Source organism: Carassius auratus, chromosome 27, assembly GCF_003368295.1.
Source record: "Carassius auratus strain Wakin chromosome 27, ASM336829v1, whole genome shotgun sequence".
NCBI classification, from domain to species: domain Eukaryota; kingdom Metazoa; phylum Chordata; class Actinopteri; order Cypriniformes; family Cyprinidae; genus Carassius; species Carassius auratus.
In genome coordinates this window covers 28,510,262-28,528,110 of record NC_039269.1, presented here as the reverse complement: position 1 = coordinate 28,528,110, position 17,849 = coordinate 28,510,262, and the positions used below count along the sequence as shown (strand labels likewise).

The 17,849-nt window shown below is 35.7% G+C and overlaps 1 protein-coding gene across 1 annotated transcript in view; it reads right to left on the bottom strand.

Moving 5' to 3' along the window:
• The window catches only part of LOC113046130 (solute carrier family 22 member 23), a 31,009-nt gene that overhangs the window by 5,588 nt on the left and 7,572 nt on the right, over nucleotides 1-17,849 (bottom strand). The window contains exons 2-7 of the mRNA XM_026207018.1: nucleotides 14,403-14,506; nucleotides 12,415-12,569; nucleotides 4,523-4,691; nucleotides 2,481-2,608; nucleotides 1,679-1,781; nucleotides 750-979 (exon numbers count right to left, since the gene is read on the bottom strand). Coding sequence (XP_026062803.1) covers nucleotides 750-979; nucleotides 1,679-1,781; nucleotides 2,481-2,608; nucleotides 4,523-4,691; nucleotides 12,415-12,569; nucleotides 14,403-14,506 — 889 coding nt within the window. The remainder of the gene's footprint in view (nucleotides 1-749; nucleotides 980-1,678; nucleotides 1,782-2,480; nucleotides 2,609-4,522; nucleotides 4,692-12,414; nucleotides 12,570-14,402; nucleotides 14,507-17,849) is intronic.

Sequence of the window (17,849 nt, the reverse complement as noted above, 5' to 3'; positions counted from 1 at the left end):
CGTGTAGTATGAACAGACATGCTGTCATGTGTCCTCTCGGGATGGTCAAGTGCTGTAGTTATGTGCACCGCATGCAAACATCAATGATCAGCCTTTGAGGTCAAGATACATTCACAGTGTTTACATGCACACCAGATAGGAGCTGCTTAACCCTATAGATCCCACTGTATCATATTCTTATAACATTAGTGACACTGTACCACAAAACCAGTGATAAGGGTCAATTTTATTTGGATTTTTCATTGATGTTTGGTTTGTTAGGAGGACAATATTTGTCTGAGATACAACTATTTGAAAATCTGGAATCTGAGGGTGCAAAAAATTTAAATATTGAGAAAATCATCTTTAAATTTGTCCAAATGAATTCTTAGCAATGCATATTACTGATCAAAAATTACGTTTTGATATATTTACGGTAGGAAATGTACATAATATCTTCATGGAACTTAATATCCTAACGACATTTGGCATAAAATAAAAATCTATAATTTTGACCTATACAATGTATTTTTGGCTATTGCTACAAATATACCCCAGAGACTTCAGACTGCGTTTGTGCTCCAGAGACACAATTCTAAAGCCTCTTAAATATCAACATTATCTAAACTCTGCTGGGAAACCTGTTGTACACAATCTGCTTCATGCCTCATGCCAGATCCTCCGACAGAAACTCAGATGTGTTGAAGCAATTAAATGATGTGACAGTGATTCTGCTCGATTGGGTGTTTGTGATTCGTGTGTTCTCTCACGGTTTAGCAGGCCGAGCTGAAGGAGAGAGGCCAGGGCTGTGATGATCATAAACACGAGGAGACCCCCGCGCCGCCCCATCAGACCCACGGCAGGACAGAGCGCCACACATGATGCCACAGCAGTGCCCCCCATGGTGTAGTACTTGATATAGAAATTATTGAAGATGGAGGTCTGCTGGTCTTCCGTCAGACTGCGTGCAAAGCAGTGGTGTATCCCATAACCTGTCAGTCTGAAAGACGGAGACAAACAGGGTTTTTGGACGCCCAGAGTTAAAGGCACAGTTTATTCTAAAATGAAAATACTGCCATCTTTGACTCACTCTCGTGACTTTCCAAAACCCCCAAAGATGTTGTCTTTAAAACCCCCAAAAAAGAATTAACCCTTATAGTACATTCCAGATCTTTTTGCATTTGTCATAATTCCGTATTGTGTCTGAATAGCAACTTCTCATTAATGAGTGAATGTGAAAACAATTTACAGTTTTGAATTTCAAATTAAACTTGAGCAACACACACAAAAAGCATTTTAACAAGATCATTATAGATGGATTTACAGAACATATTTCTGACAGGTAATGGTACACCCATGCATACCCGGGTCCAAAATGACCCGAACACACACACACACAAATATTTTGAGGATCTGAGTATATGTAACAATTCTTTCCCTTACTAAAGATTAATATTCATTAAAACTGAAAGAAAGAAAAAGAAAGCAAATGTCTTCACAAGTCTTTAATTCAATTTAGTTCATAAGGAATCATTCATTTTATGACGCCTTTATGACATTATTGGATTTTCTATGTTTTGGTTTTGGAAATGAGGGTGAGGAAATGGCAGAATTGACATTTTGGGGTGAACTAGCGCTTTAAAATCATCAGAATGTTTTTGATTAATAAGTATCCTATGCATGATATGAAGATATTTACGAGTTGATGCAGAGCACTACTATATTCTTCCACAGGTTCCTTGTGCCAACCATCTTCACAATGCATGTCTTCTTGGGTTGCTTTGACAGGGCTTGGTTTAGCTCTGAAAACAGACAGCTTTATCAAACATTTCACAAAAATAAAATAGGTTTATGGGATAACAAAAGGGATGACATTGCCTTCAATGATTTTAACAAGAAGTCTGTATTCTTCAAATTCATATTCCAGATTCTTGAGTTCTGTAATTTAATTGTAACTGTTCATAATACATCATATCATGAGCATGAATCAAACATAACATGGCTTTACAGGCCAGTATCTCACACTCATTTGTGTGGATTAAACACAAGAGCAATTGAGTCTGGTAAGGGAAGCCATGAAGTTAGGTGTAGAAATAAATGTTTATTGCAAACAAGACCATCTACTCACTGTCAGAGTTTGGAAAAAATAAGACATAGAACCTCATGTCAACCTTTCTTTGAAAGCCCTAAAACATTTCAGAATTATTTCTGATGCACTTTATTGTCCACAGAATCTGAAGCACCAACAGTTTGTATTTTGAGGATGTTAAAAATCTAGTTTGCATTGCTGTATCTAAACCTAAAAATAATTCTATACAGATAGTTTTTTTTAAAATGAGAGGTTGGTTGTGATAGTTTTATGTCATTTTGCGATGGTTCTTTGCAGCATGCATTTTTCAAATGTTTCAAATCGTTTCTTAAACTTCTGGTTGTTATATTAAAGCTGTAAGTTCTAAACCTAATCATATTTCTGCACATGATAAAAGTGGAGTGTTTGTTACCTGTCATGAGCTCCTCTGCGTCCTCCTCGAGGCTGATGTTGTTCTTCTTGGCGACGCGCTCCATGATCCATTTGGAGCGACTGTACTGCTGCGTCACAAGCAGCCAGCGCAGAGACTCCGGGAAAATCCTGACGAATGAAACAGATATACTTTACTATATTACGATAACATCATATCAAACTACAGAGACTAATCTAATCTAATTCTGCTAAACACTTTTAAATAAAGAACTAAAACAACGAAACAAAGCAACTTACACAATTATTTATTAACAGTATTTATTCCCTTTTTAACCCCATGCCAGCATAAAGGCTATTTCATGGTGATATTTGAATCAATTATGCAAGGTTTACAAAATAACAAAAGGTTATTAAAGACATTTCAGATGTACACGAGACAAAAATCAGGTGATACAATAAATCAGTCAGACACACCGCTGAATAAAACCGTTGTCTATTTACATCAAAACAGTACTATCTAATAATATAATTTTAGTTTCACAAGAAAGGCACGATGATGGTGGTTCTTCACCTTTTAATAAATATCCATGTGTTAATTCTGTACGACCTAAAAGACACCTTGTAAAAACACTTTGGTCATACCTAGATTTAAAGTGAGTAATACACTAGGGTTTATTTCATGACTTATATCCCATTCCATCATCATTAATCATCACCAGCGTCATTAATACGAGAGGTTTGACATCACAACAAAGGAATCTGACACAGTTTGAGTGCTTCTTTTGCAGAGTGATATCTTCTTATTTTTCATTACCAGAAGAACCCATAAGACCTGGAACCCAGTGGAAGAATATACTGAAGTTTCTCTTGTGTAATCAGGCTAAAATCTTTATACTTACATAATTAGAATAAAGTTTAACGTTTAAAGAATAAAGGGAACATTTGTTGATCTGCAGTAGTTTTTCCAAGTCTCATATAAAGACAAAATCCTTCTACTATCACAGTATCTTAATTTTGTTAAAATATTTGTTATGTAAAGTAGAAAACTGTTAAATTTCACATAGAGTACACAAATACATTGACATTGTTTGTATATTTTTAAAGCCATGTCGACAGCAAAGCCATCTTTGAGGCACAAACAAAGTGAAACAAGTTGGACAATTAACAAAGATTATTACAAGACAATAAAACAGTATTCTTCCACCGAACAATGTAGTTCCTCAGAAACAGGTGTGGTTCCAACAAAGTGGTTGCCGAGCAACACACAGAAGTAAACAAAGGTGTGTGTTTGTAGAGTAATTTACAACAGCTTTGAACGCGGCTCAGCCAATCAGAACTCTCCGTTTTATAAAATACATTGAATGGGATAATAAAAATTAAAAAATAAATACATATATATATACACATCGTAGTTTGACAGGAAAGACATGATGGTGGTTCTTCACCTTTTCCCATTAATAACCAAATGCAAGAATGACCTAGACACCACCTAGTAAAACAACGGGATCATGTTTCGATGTGAAAGTATTTCACAAAGCATTTTGTCACAGCATTGATCTTATTCCATTTACTACTTTTTACTACCATTACTACTAAAGTTCATTTGCATACTTACATGAGACGATATGCAATTTTAGAGGTTTTATAAAGCTGTTTTATTTTACACAAAGCATGTCACCAGTTAAATTACTTGCATTATTATGGCAACCCGAGTTTGGGCACAGAATATAATAATCGTTCCTGATAGTAAATAATGCATTTTTACAATGGCCTCAGTACCAAAAAACACTGTTTTTGAGTGAAATAATGCATGGAAATGTATGATTATTATTGTTAGAGGTGTTCTATTTTTGTGCATTTATGTTTTATCTGTTGCAAGACTACTATAAAAACACTATTATTATATATGATCCTTCTGATGTGTTAATGTGGTTCTGCATTATCTGTGCAGTAATAAAGTCGTGCAATGTCTTTTTTTTCAGCAGCTGAAGTCTTGAGTGCACTTGCAATTTCAGAGTCACTGTAAACTCATTTTTGGTTTTAAGCACAGTCAAACACAACATCCAAGGCACAGTAGCTTACCAGATGTAGGACAGCATGAGTAAGAGAGGGGCGATCACGACTGCTTGCAGAATCTGCCAGTCGCGACAGAGGACTGCCAGTCCCGGCATGAGCAACTGCCCCGCCAACGCCACGAAGTTTGCCACCATGGTCATAGAGAAACGGCATCCCGGCAGACACAGCTCTATCCCTGCAGACAGGAACACAGCCGGTTAATACCAGGGCTCTCAATAACTGCAACTATCCCAGGGAGCTTTCTGAAGAGAAGGGCTGTTGGGAATTTAAACTCAGCTTTGGTCAAATCTAAAAATGCAATAGTGAAATAATAAAAGATGCCAATGTATTAAATGCTATTGTTATTATTATTATAATCAACTATATCCATAATTTGTCTGCAAATAGTATAATACACTATGTAAAACCACTGACTTTTTGCAAAAGCGATCTAAATTGTGTGTGCATGTATATTTTATGACCCAAAAAATGAAAACGGTCATCATTTACTTGTTTTAAACCTGTATGAGTTTCTTTCTTCTTTTGAAGACAGTTGATGCTAGCCATTGACTTTCATAGTACGGGAAAAATTAATAAAATATTGAATAGTATCAGCTTCTGTTACCAACATTCTTTAAAATATCTATAAGAAAGAAAGACGTTGACAAGTAAATGATGACAGAATTTCATTTTTAGGTGAACTGTCCCTTTAAGGCACATTGCAAATGCCATATTTCACCGTAACGTGTGGAACATTATAACACTGCGTTAAACACTGGCAAATAAAACACTTTTTGTTTCCATCCCATGTGCTCAAGAGAATAAAAAACTGACACTTCATTAAAAACTGGTGCAAAGTATTAACAATAAAAATGAAAGTTGCCGCTAATACCTATATACTTTCCTACATAATAAATCATGTTGAGACAAAGTAAAAAAAAAAATAGTTTTTTTGTTGCACATCAAGGAAAGTGTTATTTAAATGTGTTTCTGCTGTAGTATCTGTATTTCCATTCAGCGTTTTTCTGCAGTATCCTAAAACACATAGATAGAAACAAAGCCACATTTGTGGGGGACCTTAAACAACATGTAATGCATGCATGGCATCGGCCTGTCATCTGTCTGCAATTAATTCAGGGACTCATTAATATTCATAATGCAGAAGCACGGGTGGTCTTCAATGACAGAGACCAGCACTGCAATATCAGATGATGGCAAAACCACAGAACAGACACGGAGCAGGCTCTGACACGGGTGAACGCTTTGGGTTTGAGCTTTCCAAGGTGACAGGACTCCGGCGTGAACACAGTAACTGCACAATCCTTCAGAAAAGCCCAGAATATCAATGAGCAGCACTTCCCACAGGAACTGAATCATGCTCTGTGCTCAGAGACACAGCTCAGTCCTGAAGCTGACGGGAAAGCACTGTTTCTCAGCTAGATGATGAAGAGCACACCCCAACTCAGAACTCTAGCTGAAACAAACAACTAATACATATATTTTTTCAAATCAAGAATTTTTTTTTTATTTGAAATCACATAACAAAAGATAACGTTATGTAAAATAAGAGCTTGAATCATAGAAACATGAAAAACTGCTGCAATGATTGACACAAAAAAAGAACTTAAATATCTGAAATCTAAACTATTAAACAGATTTAAAAGTGAAAAAGTGGTGCATTTACATCAAATAACTTTTCCACAGCAGTGTTGCTTTAGTATAATTATTACAATTAATTTTTTTTGTTAGTTTTTATTTTATTTATTTTATTTTTATGTATTTGTTTTTGTATTTTTATTTTTTTTTTAATTTTTTTTTTACATCTTTTAAACTAATTTCCGTTTTAGTTGTTTTAGTAAATCAAGTATCCACAGTATTCCCAACAAGCGACTATTATCATTAACAGGCTCGAGAACAGTAACATTCCTTTCCAAAGTTCAAATTCAAGGTGAAGAAGTTAAAATACTGTATGACATCCCGAAAACTACGTCTTCAAACATTTAGAGGACGTGTCAATCTTTCGTTCTCATTATGTTCATCAAACTGCTTTCCTGGATTACACACTAGAGAAAACTGAAAGATATGAACGTACAGAGCCCTGTTAGGGTCATTCAGGTGCATTTTGTGAGTACTGTGTGCAAAATCATTTTTAAACATAGTTATTCTAAATTGTAATAATATTTCACAATATTACTGTTTTGTTGTATTTCTGATCAAATAAGCTTTGGTGAGCAGAACTGTAACTCCTAGATAAACCTCTTTTCTCTTGCTTTTAAAAAACCTTCACGTCTATCCTCCCTTAAAATGCTGCCTATGAAGACTAGGTTTTGGCACAAAGCCTTAACCCATCTGATCCAAATCCCACGTGCATGTTCCCACAGCTTAACTAGCTAAACAAGGACATTGTTCTAATTAAACTACTGAATACAGATAACCTTAATCCAAACCATGATGATATATCAAGAGTTGTGTTTTTGAGCTGATGACTTCCAGCAGAGGGCGCCGTGAGGATTCAGGTTTGACATTATGAACTTCCCCTGTCACATGAGTCACTCATGGCTTCCTGCCAGTGTGTCACACATTCAGATGCATTCCATGCCAGGACCACTGTGTCATGGAATGAGACGAGCGTTACAGATTTTACAGGAGTAGAGAACGGCACTAATAATGCCGGGGCCACGAGTCTGATTCCCAGGGAATGCATGGAGTGATAAATGAAGCTGTTGGCATCTATAAGCAGATTTATAATGTTGTAACAGTGTGGAACGCGAGAGAGTAATAGGAGAAAAACCGCAGAGCCTGCTGGTGAAGTGCAGGTGCTGTTAGATGTGGTGGTCGGGGTCAAAGGTCACAGATAAACAGCTGTTGACGCAGCTCAGAAGAACACGATCTCAGCACAACCACTGAACTTTACTCCAGTCAGCAGACAAAACACTTCTTCTCTAATTACAAAAGAGCTAGAGATTTGAGAGCTAAAGAACAAAACAAGAAAGCAAGCAAGAAAGAGAGTAGAAATCAATTCTGGTCTGGTTCACAAAAACGAATCATTCTTTTGAACCGGTGAATCATTTCACTGAATCGGACTGAATCGTCTGAGACAGTTAATCTACAAGTTACTCGATCAAAACGTACACACCAAAATGAGCCAAATGAAGGTCAATGAGCTGAGGAAACGGTTCGACTCGGACTGAAGGAGTTGCTGATATGCACATGCATGAACCAAACATTTGACTGAAGGGGTGAAATTAAAGATTTGATGGTTTCTCGCTGTTTATGGAAAAAGATGAGCTGATGAAGACTTTATATGCTTGAGACATGCAAAACATCCATGTTTCTCGTCATTATTGGGTGCTTTAATAATATAATTGGTGTGAGATTATGTAAACAAACTTTCCGAAAAAAAAAAAAAAAAAAAAAACGTTTTCAGAAAAGAAACAGAACTTCCCTGTTTCTACTGGCATAATGTTATGATGTTCAGTTTCTTGCACAGACTGGTTGTTTCACTTCATAAGACCTTGATGTATTGTCAGGATCCACAGGTTAAATATTTTGTGTTGCCTGATATGCTTTTTTTACTCTCAAAGCGATGGTATAAAATAAACCATGGTATCAGCTAAAAATCTTCTTTACTTTACTGAAGAATAATAAAAAAAAATCACCTACATTTAGGACAGCCTGAGGGTGAGTAAATTAACAGGAATTGTTCTTTTTTTGGGTGAACTATCCCTTTAATTACAAAAGCGTTATACATCGTTAGGAAAAGCTGAGTATGTTCAGTGGGTCTGTATCTAAAAGGCATTTCCACTGGATCATGATTTGTGACTTAATCTGCGAGTTAATCTATAGAAAATCTGCATGTCTTCAAAAGGCACAGACATGAATATTTCTTGAGCATCTGTCTTTGCTAATCTAATCCCACAAAGACTGTCGTCAGCTATTCAAACAGTCACTGATCCTGGCCATTGAGCTGTTATCTAGGGCATCTCATTATGAATACTAGGACACTGTATGTACATTGAAAGCTCTGTGCACATGCACTCATTAGCTAACGATTCCAAGGATGAGAGAAATGTAACACTGCTGTGTGAAATACAGCTAGCAGTCGTCTCAGACACCGCAAATAATCAAGTTTGTGACCAAGTTATCCTGGGATATCATGCATCATAATACATTCATAACACCACAACAATAATTATGCAGTTTAACAGATCAGTAGTGGACATTCAAATAATGTCCACTACTGATCAATCAATCATTCTTTTTGGACAAATCAATGTTTAATATGTGAACATTTGTATAATAAATAAACAAAGGCTTTAAAGGCAAAGTTCATTTAAAAAAATCTAAATCTGTCTAAACCCTTAATTTGATCCAAACCTGGAGTTTCTTTCTTCTGTGGAACACAAAATGCTGGAAACCAAACATGACTTCCATACTATTTTTTCCCCTCAGACTATGGCTAAGTCACTGGCTACCATCAACTGTTTGGTTACCAACATTCATCACAATATCTTCTTTTGTTTTCAATTTCTTATTTTTGGGTGAACTATCCCTTTAAGACCAAGGTGCAGCCCTCTGCAAGCAGGTTGTTTTGGCAGTGGGCGGGACTTATGCGAAAATCAGTAATCCCATTGGCCAGTGGTCACCGTTCAGCATCCATGTTTGATTGATCAAATCTTGATTAAATCTCTTTGGGAAAATACAGACTTGATATTCATGAGCTCAACAATACAGAAAAGACAGCGAGCAACTGATAACACACAATCTATCTGGAGAAAGATGTGATAAACAAAAAGTCATCTTTGACTACATCAAACTAAAGTTGTTAGATACTACATTTTATATTTATACTTATCCTCTCTAATAAAGGATTTAAAACCCCTAAGCTTGTCTTTCTGTCCACAGATCTGGGGCCTCATTAAAATTAAAATGTTGCACAGAAACCATCCCAAACTGATCTAAGGTTCATCTCTCAAATATGCGTAGATGTGATTCATAGAATGAACGTATGCACATGGCCTAATCTGTCCAGCTTGACTACATTCAAAACATTTTTGACATAAACCGGGGTTAATGTATGGGAGATGGAAACTCACTGGCCGAATAAATTCCTCCATGTGGATCAACATGTGACTTTGTGTTGTGGGACGACAAAACCTGACTAACCAGAGGACCGATCTCGTTCCTAGCATCTGAAGTGTTGATATGGTCATTCTGTCTGTTGTGAAAGTATTTCTGTGTGACTATTTTGTTTTCTTTGACTCTTTGGATGGAAACGGTGGTTATTCACCGTTTAATCTTTTATACGATATCTCAATTTTGTGCATAAGTTAAATTGGCAACTTTGGATTAAAACCTGTCTAGTGATGTGTATCTCACAGTATATCCATAAATACGTTACACTACTCTCAAACCTATCAGATGATGAGAAGTGTCCCACACATATTGTGTACTTACACAACAAGCAGCCAATTTGCAAATGTGTTTTTTAGAGGAAACGATGAATTGAAATGCGCTCTTCATTAAACACATCAGACCAAAGGCTTACAGTCTCACTGCAGACATCTCACTTAAAAGTTGCATAATGTACTTGATCACTTGCTTAATATACAGCAGATATTCAGAAGATGCCTTCCATCTATCGGCCAGCATCGATAAATGACCCTGCACTGCCTTCACATCACAGGTGTTCAAATATTAATGGACTAAACCAAATACAGAGAAGGTTTCGATCCATCCTCATTTAGAAGACCATTATTGTAATGACAGACTGTTTGATGAACACCACACAATTTAATCTGATTGCACTCATATTTCAGCTTCATTTCAATACAATAAAAATACTTTAAAGAGTTTGTAATCTTTGTGTATAACTCCATGCCGTTTATGATGTGTGATATTGACAGTACTGTACATCTCAGGACAGTCTCTAGTTAAGTGTGCATTCTTGTGTCGTCATCCCTTGTGTATTTAATTAGTCACATGGCATTTACAGCTCAGATTGTTGGCTTAAAAATTTACCATGTGCAAATATGGCAGCATGCACATCACAAACGGTCACTACTGAGAAGAATGGGAATGCTATAGTGGATATTTTTCTCCAGCAGTACTAAACAGTGTTTACACGGTTTAGGAAGAAGCTACGAGTTGTGTTTTTTTATCTACTCTCCACAGCTGCCTTGCATCTGTATCTCCAGTATTTAATCTCGTCCAGGTTTGGGTTGTCAGTAAGAAATTTGCATAGCAACAGCCCCCAGTGTGAGAACCAATGGTGGGGCTTCTCTTCACCCACCACGTCTGAATAACAATATACGAGCACTGGAGGAAGGTGATTATCAGTGAATAACAGATTATGGTCTGCTTATCACCAACTTATCATGTGACTGCAGAAGACTTCAAGTTTAAGGCACGAGTCATGCTATGATACTTTATAGTGCTTTTTGGAGTTTTGGCACCCTGTCCTATTTGTTGTATGAAATGGGCAGCCTTTATTTCTTTACTTTTTTTGTATGCATCTTTTTTTCCACAGAAGAACAAATAAGTAATTTTTCAGTTTTGAATGAAATGAGGGTAATACATTAGGACTAAATCTTTATATGATATTTAAAAATTTATACAAAAAGATATTTAAAAGTAGCATGGAAGATAGAGAACACATGCAAACAGTCATTGCATTGCTTTTCAGTGTGTTTCAGACAACTGCACACAGGTTTCTTGAGCTTTTGACATTACTGGTGCACAAAATGCTTCTGATTATAGAACAAGCATCATAAAATGATTTATATGCCTTTTACACAAATAAAATAGATTATATATGAATCAAATCTATTATATTTAAGTAGATGCATTTCATTTAATACATCTTTATATTTCAAGTTGACTAGGAGTTGACAAAATATGAATAACAAAATGAGTATTTGTGCTGGGATAGTTTACCCAAAATGGAAATTTTGTCATCTTTTTCTCACCCAAGTTATTTTACTATACTACATTTTGAAGAACGCTGGTAACCAAAGAGTTGGCGGTAGCCATTTTTTTCATTGGTTTTTTCCATACTATGGAAGTCAATGGCTACCGTCCACTCTTCTGTTACCAACATTCTTCAAATATCTTCTTTTGTGTTCAACAGAAGAAAGAAACACATACAGGTTAGGAATGACATAATGGTGAAAGTAAATGAAGACAATTTTCACATTTTGGGGTGAACCATTAGTGATAAGAAAATAAGACAATTATTTATTTAATGCACACCAATAGTCCAGGCCAGGTCTATTTTGGGGAGAGCTTTTCAATGTAGATGGGGTCAAGAAAATGACTATGAGCCATTGCAAGTCAATTCCAACATAGAGTTCAAGCTATTCGAGGCCATCAGACAGTCAGGTGAGGCATTGCTGGCAAACCCCATTACTGGAAGAGCCATCATCTAAAGAGGATTATCACTCATCAGAAAATGTCTTCACTGTTAAACATGTGGAAGGTCACTGCTAGTCTGTGTGTAATCCATCTGAATGAAGAGAGTACGATAGAGTTGAGAGACCACAATTAACCTCGCAAGACATTCATCTGAGACACAAATCCTACACTATAACGTTGGATCATTTTCTCAAAGCGTCCACTGGGTTGAGGCTGTTGGGTGAGGAGGCTGGGTTGATTTGACCCGGTTTGGATTGATTATCATTCATAATCAGTGCTGGGTTGGGAATGCAGTCGTGGAAAGAGAGCACGGACTTTCCCATCAACTCGTGACTTAAATATATGTGGGAAATCAATGAAAACTTATTTATGAGTGAATGTGTTCTCTTGAAACAAACTATACGGGCTTGCTGCACAAAGAATGAGGGATAATTCCTCAGTGAATGTAAATGTCTTCTGGACCAGAGCTCTTAATGAAGCGGTCTGATCTCAGACGTTATACTTACTCAGAGCATAGAGCGAGAGCGTGATTCCTGCCAAGCAGAAGCCCTCGAAGAAGCGCAGGGTGCTGAACATCGGGACGTTGACGGAGAAGGCCACCGTCATGCCGAAGATTAACATGAAGATGACGGACAGGATCAGAACCGGGTGTCGTCCAATCCTGAATGTTAGACAACACAAAAAAGCCAATTCTCAACTGGTTTTTAAATGATATCATGTGTGTTAATACTATAATGTGACATCAACACAGTAGCATTGTTTATAGTACAAAATAAAATCCAACAAGTCCCTGAAGTGACAGGTCACTTGTTTTTCTAAAGCGTCAACCTTTTTTCTTTTTCAGATCACTAAAGGAGACATTTAACAACAAGTCCTGAATGATTGCTTGAAAACTGAAATAGATCGAGATTGTCATGAACTGCACAGTGTCCAGTAATATTAGAAACATGACAGATGCTGAGGATTGGCAGCCACTGTCCTCACCACACAAGACACATTGTGTTCGACACAAACAATAGGACTCGTTCAGTAATTACTGAGAGGGTTTTCTGTGTTCATACGCATAAGAGAATTTATCACCAAAAAATACAAATAAAATAGTGACCGAGGTTAGTAATATGCAGAAAACAAACTCAAAACATTCCCAAATTATAATGGCTTTCTTTTCCTTTACAGCTATTCATCCTTCTGGAAAAACCACGCTATGTATTTATATTTTAGATTTGTGTGAAAGGTATACATGTATGTATGTTTCGATCTCTATCTCTCGATTTATTTATGAAGACTTTAGATGCAAAACCTCTGATGAAAATATCACAGGAAATATTAGGCATTCAGTAACTTATTAATTTCCTTTTATTTGCCATTAAAGTGAAATTGCTCAACTTAAACATAGGAGCCTGATAATAAAAACTCATTTAAGACAAGACTTGGATGTTTTTGCATCTATATGAAAGGTTTGTGCACAGATTTCACACACAGATTCATGGTTAATGAATGATGCGTGTCCATACTAAATGAGAACCTTATGTCATGTAGTCTGATCATATTTTCCTTTGCCTTGTAGTTTTGTTCAGGGGTGTCAGCATCTGGCCTGATTTCTGGCACTTGGCTAGCTTTTACCAATGAACAGATGAATTTGATTCAACAACAAAAAATTGCCATGCAAAACAATTAATCAAAGTAATTAGTTAATCAGAAAAGTTTGCATTTCCATGACTACTAAGATTTGATTTGACTATGGTTCAAAGGTTCAATTAATTAATAAAAAATGTTTCTGATGCAACTCATGTAGTGAAATTCAATAATTCTTGATATCAAGTTTAATATAAAACATGAAAAACATGAACACTCTATTTATGCACTAAATAATTAGAATAATTTAAATAAAATGTAGTTTTGCACACAAAAAAGTTGCTTTTCATTTCACTATAGTTCAGAAACATGCAAGAAAATTGTCAGTAATAACAACAACAACAAGGAAACACAAGCAACAAAGAAAGAGTGCTTTCCTGTGAGTTACTGCTGTTTGATTACAGCGGGTCTAACAGACTAGCAGATGTTCTGTCCCCTCTGTTGCAAGATCACTGGGTTTACATCAATTTGGCAGAAAACAAGCATTCTGATATTCAAGAGCATTTCACTGCTCGCACGTCATGCACAGATGCATGAGACAGCACACACACACACACACACACACACACACACACAATGTCGATCATACGTTTTGATCCATACCATCTTTGAAAAGACTTTTCCAGATTACACACGAGCGTAGACATTCACAGAAAACGATTCATAAGAGGGACTAGCAAACATCTGTGCAGGGTTCTTGAGGATTTATGGCCTGACATACACACTTGGGTTCATGAAACCGCTGCGTTTCCTCCGAGGGACCACAGAGTAATCATCTCACGGTTCACAAATAATTACAGATCAGTGACATGGTTCGTACTGATTCAGAAACGTGGGACATTTTTAGACATAGACTCACCAATCCGCCAGAACTCCCAACACCAAGTATCCAAAGATGGAGCCCACCAGCAGGGAGAATTTGGCAATGTGTACCACCCAGGCAGAGTCCCCCACCAGGTTCCACTGTCGGGACAGAAAGACACAGGCCTTATTATTCACATTTCTCATCAGTCAACGAGTTATTCATACATTCATTATATTAATCATTTTTGTTCATATGTTGTGGAAATGCACATTGTTGCACTGAGAATAAAGATCTCACATTCGAAGGGGAAAACCAACAACTCACTTCTATTCAAACCATTTTATTTTAAAATCTGATGGCTTCTAATGTAAATTAATGCGCTTTTATAACAGAATACATATATAAGTATCAGTATTTTGTCTTAGTAAGATGATATTTCAATGCTTAGTTTGATCAAAGCTCAGTAGTTTCAAAACTAATAATCCAATGCAATAAAGTGTGAGACTGAGAGATGAATAAATAATCGTTCCTCAAAAGCCTGATGATCATATTTGAGACATCTGAACATCATATTTCTAAAAAGTTATTTTTTCCCAGTAAGTGTTCACATAAATGCTCGTAAATCATGCTTTAGACTATTTCCCCGTCTATCTGAAAACCAATGGCTGTTACAACTCTACAAGTCAAACTCCACACTTTAAGCTGTAAAAATATGCTATCAGAGCACACACACACACACACACACACACACACACACACACACAATCTATTATGCTGAACAAACACTTTCAGAGCAGGACATACAAAGAGATAAAACAGACAAAACTTAGGAGCAATGAATTATACCTCACATTTTCTAAAGGAGCATAATGTAATCTACTAGTAGTACTGTTATATTGTATTCTAATCAGTGTTTCTGAATGAGCACGTGTGTTTCCCAGGTTTCCCCTGAAACTAGCCCGTTTCGATCTGTTTCGTCTCTCGAGTCACATGCTTCAGTATCAGTCCAGCTTTCAGATCGATGTCAGCTGCCATCCTCCCTGACAAACATTAACTAGTCATACACAAACAGCTCATCAGCAGTTTTCAGCGTTATATAATCAGTCAATCAGGAATACGCTTCTATAACTAGGACAAAAACCTGACCGGGCAAACACACTAATACTGCTTACAAGAGTTTGAGCATATTATCATTATATTATATTATATTTTAGGGACTGAGAAAACACTATTAGAACATTCACAAAGTTTTAAATCTAAAAATTAGGACCTTTTTTTTTAAAAGACACATTAAATGCATACTGTATGTCCAGAACAAAACCATATACTGTAATAAATCATGCATCTCCCGATTCTAGTTTAATTCAGCACACACTCAACCACTTAAAATAGCACTTCATATTTGATTTAATACTGGTTAAGCAAGTTTAAAATACTAAAGAGATGATCTATTTAATGCATGCATGTTTTGAGAAGGTTAACACATCAATATAAGACACACAAATCTAAGAGGTCAACCGATCCTGGATAATGCTCATATGATAAAAATGTTTAAAGAAAAGCAATAACTAGATTACTGTGCCGATAATCACACAATCTATATATTGACAGGGTGACCCAGAAAATAGAGCTTGTGTTGAAATAAATGGCACATTATTGTGTAAGAAAGAAAGAAAGGTTTCATGCATCCGATTCTAAACAAGCCAGAAATTAATAAATGAAGACAGCATTTTTAGACTTTTTAAGGATCCAGTTTCAACCTAGGATTTCATTCTCATGTTAATTGTTATGTGCACTTGATGTTTATTAAAGAATAGGGAAACCTTGTAATAATGATGACCTTATAATACTATACAGTAATGTATGCATATGAAGGTAAGCATGCTTTGAGTGTTTCTTACACACCGCTGTATGAATGAGCAGAAGGAAAGCATGCAGAAGAGAATCAGTGCAAGTCAGAAAATTGAAGGCAGAGAGACAAAGACTGCCGCATAGTTTCTGCCTAGCAACAGACCGGCAGTGTGAGACACACACAGCCCTCGCTCCAACAGAATTTATTACTTTATAGTTCAAAGGAACGAACAAAATGAAAGCAGGAATGAAAGCAGAAGAAACGAGACACACACACACACACGTGACAGAAAGCATGTGCATGTGTGTAATGAAAGCGAGCGACTCATGACTATATAATAAGAGCCAGATCAGGACACAGAGACCAAAATTGACCATTCTGTGCTCACGTCTATCTCTGGTCATTTCCTATTTCTGCTAGCAGCTGATATCTAACACAAATTAAACCAAGCTGTCAGCACAAAACCATTTCAAACAGCAGCAAATGTTTCTGCAAACGTTTGCAATCCTGATTGTGTGAGAGGCAGAAATATATTCTGTAATTTGTGATGCTAAAGGCTATGCATACTAACTAATTATAAATCATAACAATTATATAATTATACATTTACATAAATCTCTTAAAAAAATGACTACCTTAAAGACAAATAACATAATCTTAACAGTCTATTTTATAGATTGACCGAGACCATTATTATTATTATTTTATAATAATTCCTGATTATTTGTTTATATCTTCAATAACTGATATGCAGAACTTCTCACAATCATGAACGTTATGCTGATTATTAATTGTTACACATATAATTCAATTGTGTGCTGTATTTTGTTTGTCACTTATATTGTAAGCCTATCACATTATTATGTTTTATTTTAATATTTTACTTTTAATGCTGTATAAAATGATCACATATGATTTTAAAAGTATTTTTCTTTGTGGTTTTCTTTTTGTTAGTTTTAATCTTGGTCCACTTTACATTCACACTGGAGCCCATTTTAATATAATATAATATAATATAATATAATATAATATAATATAATATAATATAATATAATATAATATAATATAATATTAAACTGATAACATTGAATATAAATTAGGTCCATTAAATAACATTAATAGATGAATTAATAAATGTTGGAATCAACATTAACTAAGATTAATAAATGCTAAAAAGTATTTTTCATTGTTAGTTCATTAACTAATGTTATGGAACCTTATTTTAGTGTATATAATATATAATTAATAAATATGATATACAGTATAATTACACCAATAAGTTTAATTTGACTGTGTACTTTATAGTGGAGTTTCCTTAAACTATATATTTTAATTTTGTCTTTAGAAAAGAATTGTCTAAATACAATAAATTCAATTGTATTTGTTTATTAACAAATGTTAAAATAGTGTCATCAGTTGTGTGTGAAACTCTAACAAGAATGTTTGGCATTATGTGAATGTCACATAAAGTGAAAACAGGAAGTTCTTCAACCATTCATACATTGCATGCATAAATTAACCCTTGATTACAAACTTTTGCATGAGTTTGGTGTGAACTAAACACCACAGATGCCATCATTAGCAGCACCACACCACACAGGACAAGCTTTCAGATAACCTCACACACTGCATGACATTTCCATTTTATC